Source organism: Orbicella faveolata, unplaced genomic scaffold, assembly GCF_042242905.1.
Source record: "Orbicella faveolata isolate gen_17 unplaced genomic scaffold, um_ofav_v1 contig_36, whole genome shotgun sequence".
NCBI lineage: Eukaryota > Metazoa > Cnidaria > Anthozoa > Scleractinia > Merulinidae > Orbicella > Orbicella faveolata.
Window position 1 is genome coordinate 438,705 of NW_028301565.1, and position 10,600 is coordinate 449,304.

General features: G+C 41.3%; 2 protein-coding genes and 1 pseudogene across 2 annotated transcripts; all 3 read left to right on the top strand.

The window, feature by feature from the left end:
- Window positions 1-1,002: 1,002 nt before the first annotated feature.
- LOC110040563 (uncharacterized) lies at window positions 1,003-3,257 on the top strand. Its single transcript, XM_020745808.2, has one exon. The coding sequence runs from the start codon at window positions 1,050-1,052 to the stop codon at window positions 3,255-3,257; it is 2,208 nt and encodes a 735-aa protein (XP_020601467.2). The 5' UTR covers window positions 1,003-1,049.
- Window positions 3,258-3,416: 159 nt separating this feature from the next.
- LOC149101898 (uncharacterized) lies at window positions 3,417-5,017 on the top strand (annotated as a pseudogene).
- A 4,600-nt stretch (window positions 5,018-9,617) lies between these two features.
- Window positions 9,618-10,142, top strand: LOC149101899 (uncharacterized). The gene is made up of 3 exons (XM_089275256.1): window positions 9,618-9,709; window positions 9,781-9,785; window positions 9,871-10,142. The coding sequence occupies exons 1-3, from the start codon at window positions 9,618-9,620 to the stop codon at window positions 10,140-10,142; spliced, it is 369 nt and encodes a 122-aa protein (XP_089131382.1).
- Window positions 10,143-10,600: the final 458 nt, after the last annotated feature.

The following is a 10,600-nucleotide window of genomic DNA, read 5'->3' on the forward strand; positions in this document are numbered from 1 at the left end:
CTTCTCTCTAAGTACAAGCAGTGGATTAGTGACAACCATTGCATTGAGAATGTAGGAACACTGAGAGAGTTTGTTGACAGTCTGAGTTTTTGACCACAGCTTCTGAGACTATAACAGGTGTCCTCAGTGGGTCCAAGAGAGAGAACCTTCCTAACTGAAGTAGATCCCGAACCTAAGAAGAAACAGGGGAACAAGTGCAAGTTGTGTAAAGGATCCCATGGCATGTGGAACTGTGAGAACTTTAAGATGTCTGTAGACATGAGGTGGAGTGTCGCTAAGGAGCAGAAATTGTGTTTCAGATGCCTCAGTAATGGACACCATGGAGAAGCATGCTCTCGGAGCAGAGTTTGTGGGTTAAATGGATGTCGCTCTCACCATCACCGGATGCTTCATGAAGATCCAAAGAAAGAAGAGAAGACTGAGGCAGCAAATGGAGCGGGCTCAAGAGAAGTTGATTCGTCAAGCACATTGCAAGTTGGTGCCACCGTGGAAGGGGAGTCTGAAGAGAGAACCCACACTACTACTACAGGAAATGGAGCAGTGCCTTCGTCAGGGTTCGTAGCCTTGAGAACAGTTCCTGTCTACGTAACTAATCATCATCGGAGAATCAAGGTGAATGCCCTTCTTGACGACGGAAGCAGTAGGACTTACTTAGTGACATTGCAGCAGAACTTGGTCTTGAAGGTAGACCACATGAACTAACGGTTAACGTATTGAATGACAATCAAGAAACATTGGCCACCACAGTTGTGGAATTCATGATCAGCAGTTCTGATGGAAAGGTGTCCAAACTAGCCTCAGCCTATACAGTCGAGAGAGTGACTGGAAGTATGCAAGTGGTGGACTGGAGTAAACATAAGCACAAGTGGAAGCATCTGAAAGGTATCAAGTTCCCTCAGGTTGGACCAAGACCAATTGTTGATCTTCTAATTGCTGTGGACCATGCAGACTTACTGTACTCGTTGGAGGATCTCAGGGTAAAGGCAGGAGAGCCCATAGCAAGACTGACTCCGCTTGGCTGGACGTATATTGGGAACCGAGAAATCCCCATGGAAGAAGTTCAGACAAATCTTACATTTTTTCTGAATGACATGCATGAATTGAACAGTCTTGTCTGCCGTTACTGGGACATTGATGAACCTAAAGAAACTCTGGTTGTCAGACCAGATGAGAAGCTTGCAAGGGACACTGTTGCTAAGTCCTTGACCTTCACTGATGGCCACTATGTTGTTGGCATGCCTTGGAAACAGAATCGACCAACGTTACCTGACAATTACAGCATGGCCTTGAGTCGTCTACAGTGTACTGAGAAGAAATTCAAGCGGTCCCCAGAACTCGGTGAAGTCTACAAACAAGTACTGCGGACCTATCAAGAGAAGGGATACATCCACAAAGTCCCACATGAAGATGTCAAGCCCCATCAACTTTGGTATCTGCCCCATTTCCCAGTCTTGAGGCCTGACAAACCGACCACCAAGACTCGTATTGTGTTTGACGTGTCAGCGAAATTCAGTGACGTATCTCTGAATGACATTGTACTCCAAGGACCTAAACTCCAGAGAGATTTGTTTGCGGTACTATTGAGATTTCGCTGCAATCCTGTGGCACTAATGTGCGACATTCGAGAAATGTACCTGCAGATTAAGCTAAGACCTGAAGATCAGCCTTATCATCGCTTCTTGTGGCGAGACTTGCAGTCTGACCGAGAACCTGACGTCTTTGAGTTTGACAGAGTTGTATTCGGAGTGAACTTGTCCCCATTTCAAGCACAGTTTGTTGCTCAAGAACATGCCAGACAACACCAATCAGAACTTCCCCTAGCGGCAGAAACTGTTTTGGAAAGCACGTACATGGATGACAGCATGGACTCCGTTCCTGATGTCAAGACCGGTGTAGAGTTGTACAGCCAGCTGTCAAGGTTATGGGAATCTGCTGGGATGCATGCCCGGAAATGGCTATCAAACGTGCCAGACGTTTTACTGTCCATTCCAGCTTCAGATTGTGCGACCAAAGTTGACCTCGACAGCGGAGAACTGCCCTCTGTTAAGACACTGGGTGTTTTGTGGTGTCCCATGGAGGATGTGTTCAAGTTTCAAGTTAACCTGCCTACCAAGAGCAATGATCATACGAAGCGCAGTTTCCTAAGGAAGATAGCCACATTGTTTGACCCTCTTGGTTTGCTGTCGCCGTACACAATGCGTGCCAAGGTCCTGATTCAAGAGATGTGGGCAAGTGGTGTGGACTGGGATGAGCCGGTGGATAGAAGACTGTCGTGGAAGGCTACACAGTGGTTTGATGAGCTGTCAGTGCTACCCACCCTTCACATTCCACGATGCCCGAGAAGCACCACTATAGTAAAAAGCATCACTTTACACACGTTTGTTGAGGCATCTCAAGAAGCATATGGCACAGCCTGCTACACCAGACATCTGCATGAAGATGAGTCTGTTAGTTGTTGTCTTGTGGCTTCAAAGTCTTGTGTTGCACCACTCCAAGCTGTAAGCATACCGCGGCTAAAACTGATGGCAGCTGTAGTAGGGCTTAAGCTCAGCGAGACAGTTGGAAAAGTCCTTGCCATTGAGAGTAGTCACCAGAGCTTCTGGTCTGATGGCATGGATGTGCTTTACTGGATTCGCAGATGCAGTCGAAACTTCAAGCCATTTGTAGTTTATCGTGTTGGAGAAATCCAAGCCTTGGCAAGTCCAAATCAGTGGAAGTATGTGCCAACCGGACAGAACCGAGCTGATCTACCGACCAGAGGAGACAGTGTCTCTAAGCTGTTGACAGAAGAGAAATGGTGGAACGGACCAGCATTCCTAAAGCAAGATTCAACTGAGTGGCCTGAGACTAAAACTGAGGTCAAGAAAGGACCAGACATTGAAGCCCGTAAGCAGTACCAAGAAGCAGACCAAACAGAGGAACAGACATTCCTTGCTTTGACCAGTGAAGACCGCCTGCAGCCACAAAGATACTCAAGTTGGAGTAAGCTCACCAGAGTTACCACGCATGTAGACCGTTTCCTAGAGAACTGTCGTTTACCAGCAGCTCTTCGAAGACAAGGAGCCTTAAAGCCTGATGAAGTGACCGCTGCAGCAAGGAGATATATAAGGAAGGTGCAACGAGAAGTTTTTGCAGAGGAAATTCGAGCATTGAAAGCTGGAAGGGAAATTCCAGGTGGAAGTAAACTGCTGCCGCTGCGACCTGTACTAGACGAGGAAGGAGTCCTTAGATGTGATGGGAGACTTCGTAGGAATTAGCAAGGAGTGACAGGCCTGCACAAGTTCTAACAATGGAAACTTTTGTACGTTTTGAGGTTTCGCGTGTCAGAATGGGGCTCTGTCTGGAAAGTATCACAGTAGGAATTAGCAAGGAGTGACAGGCCTGCACAACTTCTAACAATGGAAACTTTTGTACGAATGCGCTTAAAATACATTTTTCACGGGCAAAACAAATCAATACATCCCTTCTATGTCAAATCAAACTGGGAACCGCCAGTCCAACCATCAGTCACATTAGAAACCTACCTGGAAGAGGTTAAACAACAAATCGCGGAGATAAAAATAACCAGACAAAAACCAAACTTGTCACGCAAAGAACGTAAAGCGCTAAATGTTTTACAGCAAAGCAAAGATCTTAATTTCAAAAAAGCGGACAAGGGAAGCACACTTGTAGTCATGGATAAAAATGATAAAATACAAGAGGGCCAAGTCCAAATCAATGACCTAGATAATTACAAGCCTCTTGACAAGCCTATAGTTAAGGAAACACATACGAAGGTGTCACGCTTGATCTCAGAACTACACCGTGGCAACTACATTGATGACATGACTAGAAAGTGGTTATCTCAAACACCAAATCCACCGCGGATTCCGGAATTCTATACCCTTACAAAGATCCACAAACCTACTCTAGTAGGAAGACCAATTATCTCAGGCTGCAGTGGGCCTACAGAACGAATATCAGCATTTGTTGACACATTACTTCAGCCTATTTCCATATCACAAGCGTCTTATCTAAAAGACACTACAGATTTTATTAATTTCATTGAAAAGACGAAAGTGAATAAACAAACATTCCTTGTATCAATGGATGTAACAAGTCTATATACTAATATACCACAAGAAGAGGGTATAACTACAGTATGCAGAGCATACGGAAACTTTCACAGAAATAACCCTCCTATCCCCACACAATATCTCAAAGAAATGCTAAGCCTGATACTGAAAGAAAATTCTTTCCAATTCAACGGTAAGAATTATCTACAAATCCACGGTACCGCCATGGGTACTAAAATGGCCGTTGCTTTTGCAAATATTTTTATGGCCAATATCGAAACAGAGATTCTTAGCAATAGCGTCGCAAAACCCACAATCTGGAAACGATATATTGACGATATTTTTTCTTTGTGGGATGTCAGCCAACCTGATATAGACAAGTTCATCAAACAAGCAAACTCACATCACCCTACAATCAAATTTACAGCTGAAATTTCAAATACTGAAACTACATTTCTGGATACAGTTGTATACAAAGGCAAACGATTTAGAGATCAATCCATCCTGGATATAAAAACACACTTTAAGCCAACTGAAACCTTTCAATACACTCATTTTTCCTCTAGCCACCCACCGGGTGTCAAAAAGGGATTCGTGAAGGGCGAAGCTCTAAGACTCTTACGAACTAACTCTTCAAGAGCAACATTTGAAGAGAACATTTACAAATTCAAATCACGTCTCCTTGCTAGAGGTTATCCAAAAAATCTGATCGAAACACTCCTTTCAGATATTAAATTCACAGAAAGGGAATCGGCACTAAGACAAAAACATGAAAGCCGGAAAGAACTCTTGCCTTTTGTAACACAATATCAACCATCAGTGCCCAACCTCAAAAATGTTTTAATGGAAAAATGGCACTTGATACAAAATCAGCCTTCTCTACAGCAAATTTTCAAAGAGCCACCACTAATATCATATAAAAGAGGTAAGTCCCTAAGACACTCCTAAGAGCAAAACTATAAAGGGGTCACTGCCACTCCTTGCTAATTCCTACTGTTTGCCATGGGAAACCCGTTACCCCATCATCTTGCTTCGTAGCCATTGTGTCACAATGCTCATAGTCAAGCATGCACATGAGCAAGATCATCATGCAGGGACCAACCAAGTACTAGCGCAGCTTTCAGTCCAGTATTGGATAATTTCTGCAAGAGAAGCAATTAGAGAGTGGGAAAGAGAATGCATGCAGTGTAGAAGAAGGAAGGCTTCTCCAGCTAAGTAAATCATGGCCCCTTTGCCAGCATTACCCACACGGAAGTCCCTTCGAGCATTCAGCCACATATCTGTTGACTTTGGTGGACCTTTCATGACCAAACAGGGGAGAGGAAAGACACGCCAGAAGATACCTGTGTCTGTTTACTTGCCTAGAGACTAGGGCTTTGCATCTTGAATTAGCATACAGCCTTGACACTGATTCATTCCTAAATGCATTCTTTTGAATGACGTCACAATGTGGTGTTCCCAAAGATGTTGTTTGTGACAATGGAACTAACTTTGTTGGTGGAAGTAATGAGTTGAAAGAACTAGAAGCCTTAGACCAGAGCAAGATCCAAGATACAACATCGAGCCACAGAATCTGAAACCGAACCTTTTTCTTTTCATAGTGTTTTTTCTGTTTGTGCAATTTTGTTGATATTGTCTTATCAAGGAAGGGGAGGATGTTCTGCAGAAAGCCTTGTTGTAAATTAGCAATTCCCTGGGGTCCCCCTCCTAGTACGAGTTTTGCACACATGCGCAGTAAGACCTGTTGTTTGACCACGAGGTTGCGAGTTGTCGGCCATGTTGAAAAGTGTACACGTTTATCTCCTCGGAAATTAAAATGTTGTATGTTCTAAAGACTGAACCTTTTTGCTGACCTTCGAACCTGGGACATACGGAACAGTGACCTTCCATTGGGCTTGCTTCCAGTTCAAAAAATTCTGAGAAAGCATCACTGACAGGCAATGTTTTACCATGGAGTAGCCACATGTAGTCACAAGAAATTTTACTCAGCTTTTCACTCAACTTTTTGAGCATTTTCGTGCACATTTCAGGCTCCACTGAGCCAATCACTCTGATCTGAGTATCATTGGAAAGATCTTTTCCTCCTGCAGAAGTTGAGCATAGATGATGTCAATTTTGGTCAAAGGTAATGACGTCAGAAGTGGAACAAAGGCCAAGGCATGTCAAGGCCGGTTACAGGCGGCACAGGAGTCAATGGGTTAAGGTGCAAATGAAGATGGCATGGAACCTTAAGGATGGTGGCATAACAGGATTTACCGTGGCTGAAGATGAATTGCCTTTGTTACATGATGTGTTCTCATCTGCCATTCAGAGTGGTTGCCAAAGGGCTAGTTCTATTGTCCAATTTCTCTGGAGGGACCTGACTTCAGGTTATGATATGATTGGGTCCTATTTTGACCCTGCTTAAAATCCTATGCAGGTTTCCAAGAGCAGTACTGCCTGTGTATGATGATGCAGAAGATTTGAGCAGAAAATATCTTGTAGATGCCTTTTCCCAATCCAGAGGATCCACATGACAATCCAATATTTGCAATGATTTGCCAAAGTCATCAGGTACTTTAGTGATATATGGCAAATTCAGATTTTGTAGTATGTAGTAGATATTTTATCTTACGTATACTCTGAATTAGCTGAATAGTAACAAGGTTAACTGTTTAGCTGCCTGAAGAGAATTAATTTGGTGTTAATGTTGTTGCCTGTGAGGAAGGGCAATTATATTCAGTAGCATTGTGCTATGCTCAAAAACATGTTATCCTCTTCTATATTAAGCATGAGGGATGGTCGAAGTAACAGAGGCCCCATACCCCAGCCATTCTTTCCAGCGAGGAATTTTGTTTTAAGAGTAAGGTACTCTTTCTACATGTCCAGTGTACAATCTATTCTGAGTCGTATTACCCAGTCCTGAAGGCCTAGGCATTGGAGAAGCACATACAGCTTTTTTGATTCTTCCAAAAGTGGCCTTGGTGATCCACCTCTATTACACCTGGTCAATTGAATGTAAAAATGGCAGAGTACATTTGAAATTAATTCTTGGTATCTCACAGCTTTAAAACATGACAGCTGCCCTGTACAGCTCAAGAAGCAGGGGTTCAAAGAGGCTCACTCTAGATGGAACCATGTTTGGATGGAACGCGATCAAAATGATCTACAGGCAAGAAATGGAATGAGCAGAGAGGGGTCTAAGCTGCAAAGTCCCTGGATTGAAATATGCGTTTGTCTACCACGACAACTGGACATGTCTCAATGTGAGACCAGCTAAGATCATCCAGGTGACTATATTGTGATTGCCCAGAAATAATAGTATTGACATGTGGGCTTCAAATTTGCTTATCTCTTATCTACACTAGAAAGTGTAATATATTTCCATGAAAGGCCCCCTTTTGGTGCTGACCAATCAGGGTTTAAATAGCGGGGAAACCCCATTTGCTTACAACAGTTCCTCCATTTGGATTTTTAATTCATAGATTTCTACCATAATTGTTCATTGATCAATAAATAAATAAATATTGTTTTAATTCATAGGAACATTACATGATTGCAGCAATTCAAGTCCTTACCAAAGAAACCAATCAGGAGAGTGATTGATTTCATGGATGCTTGTCACCTCATCTTTGGGAAAGGACTCCTGAGGAAACCCAGGGTAAACAGTTTGAACAGCCCTGTTCTCCATAACATCAAGAAAGGAATGGCTTTCTTTGAAAAATGGTGTCATAAACATGAAAAAAGGTACAGCTTTGTCATATCTAGCATGTTATCTTCAAAGCAACAGAGTTTTCAAACTGAAGTTCAGTTATAAATTTACAGACTATTGTCTTGAGGAGTCTAGTGTATACAGCCTTCACTGCATGTTGCCTTCATAAGGATCATAACATAACTTCAAGCATTAGAGAGATGTCTCTAAGTTCTCAGTTTAACAGTTTTAAGCTACATTTACAAGGGTGGATGATTCTGCATTGTAAAAAATCACGCCAAGAAATAGACACTTCAATAAGTAAGTTACACTTTGTTGTTATGTCCACAGAATATCCTGACAACACCAGGAAATCGAGACAGAAAAAGTTTCTCGCATGGCAGGTTAGTCGGGGAGGGATGTCACAATTTTTAAATAGTCTTAAACAGTGTTCAATTTTGTTGCTGTCACAATAACCAAGGAAAGTTGTGGGTTGCTGTCAGGGCCCAAAGACATCAATAGCAATAAATATCCTAACTTCTGGTTGATGTTCTAAGTCCTGCACAGTAAATTTATGTGACTACAAATTTATGTGGCTACTCTGACTATAAGCAACTTTCAGTAGTCATATTTCAAGAATTTCAGCAAATGGACCCTTAAAACGCTAGATATAGTCTGGTAAGGAACTCTGAGTGGAGTTTTCATATTGAATCAATAAAGAGGCTTACAATAATAAATTAATGCCAATAAATAAATGTGGAATCCAGAATAGGATAATACCAATGAGGTGGTTCTCTTCTTCTCTCAGTTGCCCCCTTTGAAGCTAATCAAAATTGTCAATGAGATCTCCGTTCACAGCACAATGTTCTACAGTAAATAGCTGTCACACAGTGTTGACTTATTGTTTCATAGTTACTAAAATTAGGTTTAATTAGTTGGCTGTGAATCCCATTGGTACATAGGAGGATGGTTAACATTATTGATTGATGATGTAAGCAATTAAAGGAGTTTTGCTACAAGAGACTTATCAAGATTAAAAAAAAAACTGGATCCAACTGACAGGGCAACATGCTAACATCTGCATCTTATTCTAATTTCAACTTTGTAACTATTTCATAGTTGTTGTGTTTCTTTTTTGAAGCTTTTTCTTCATACAAATTTAACCCATCCCTTTTCGAACGTAGCATATTCAGGAATGACGATGTATATCAAGTTAGAGTGTATGTATAGGACCAAAGTAATAATAATAGGACCTAAGTGCTTCAAGTGGTACCACCGGTTTTAAACAAAATCTTTTTCCTCATCCAGGCCTGAGAATAACCTTTGCATAGTGGTTTATTTAGTCCAAATTAATTTCAGGCACTGCATAAGATGTAATAGACACAAGGTGTGACCAATCTCTATGGGTATTCACCAATGGCAAGTGGAAATTAAGCCATTGCATAGATAAATATAAAACCAATTTTACACCATTAGCTGACAAGAAGTCTGAATATTTTTTAATTTTATCTTTAAGGTGATAAAAATTTTTATAAGGACAAATGGCAAACATTGTTGATACATTCTTTGTTACGACTATGTTTTTTCATTTGTTCTGTTTATTTTGCCTTTTTACTTAATATACAGTATTGATAAATATTTTAATGTGAGGCAAGGTGACCTCTAGAAACCGTCAAGCTTTCAGTTGATGCCACCTCGTAAGTAAGAATACAGCTACATAAATAGTGCAACAGTGTGCGCCTTTGCCAGTTCAGTAATTATTTTACCCAAAACTCTAGCAGTTTTTTCTTAAAATTGGGAATACTTGACAGTGGTGGTCTGTTACTTGCAAAGTAAGAGCAGTTGTGTCTTCGGTAGCTCCCTGATCAGATTGAACTTAAGTAGCTTTTAATATGCCTAATGCCACTGTAACATCATCGAAAAGGGAAAATGACAGCCTAAAAGCAGAAATCACTACCCTTACACATGGATTTGAAAATCTGCAGTAAACTCTCACACGTAACGATGCACAGGAATCTGGCAATGGTGGTGAAGCAAGTTGCTCCATCACGAAAGACGAAGCAATGAACACTCTTCAATTCTATGGAAAAGCTTACAACAATCTCCACTTGTGGTCACATTCAAATGCTCTAACTTCTTGAGTAGATGATATCAGAAATACAATCGATGAAATTCAGCGTTACAGCTACCAGTACAATGTCAAGGTAGTTGGTCTCCCTGAAATGGACCCGCAAGAATCGGCATTCGCCACTATGTCTTTATGCATAAACCTCCTAAAAGCTTCAGGAGTGGATATAAATAACCAAGATGTCAACATTGTGCATTGTGTCCCGACTAGACAAGCTACTGCTGGCCCAAGACTGGTTATCTGCAATTTACTCGAAGAATTGTTAAAGATGTTAGTGCAACACATGTAATTGGAAAAGTTACAAGCAATAACAATGATTGAACTGGGGCCCACTTTACCTATTCACAGAATTCTGAAAGGAAATAACTCCAAAATAACAATAACTTGCGTTTTGTCACCAAAGCAAAAGCTTTAAGAGATGGTCCAAGCATTTCATCGGCGTTCACCACTTCCCTTGGTTATTCCATTCTAGCATTCATAAATTCATTTATCCTGGTGTTTGCCAGTTTTGATACCAGTGCATGGTAAAGAGCATTACAGTCAAAACAGCTCAAGCATTCCTGCCAAGGGTGAATGAATGAGTTCATTATTGGAAATTTGATTTCATTACTTGTTTTAATAGTCCATTCTTCAAGTGAAGAGTAGAAAATTCAAGACTCGATCCAATACTCGAATTTTAACTAGATTAATGAACAATATGCTTAAACCATATTTGGACTGCTAAGAACCAGGAACTTCTCCCGTAGT

Bases quoted from the DNA above. Each gene is read 5' to 3' on its own strand.
- LOC149101899 (XM_089275256.1), top strand. From the start codon at position 9,618: ATGCCTAATGCCACTGTAACATCATCGAAAAGGGAAAATGACAGCCTA.
- LOC110040563 (XM_020745808.2), top strand. From the start codon at position 1,050: ATGGAAGAAGTTCAGACAAATCTTACATTTTTTCTGAATGACATGCAT.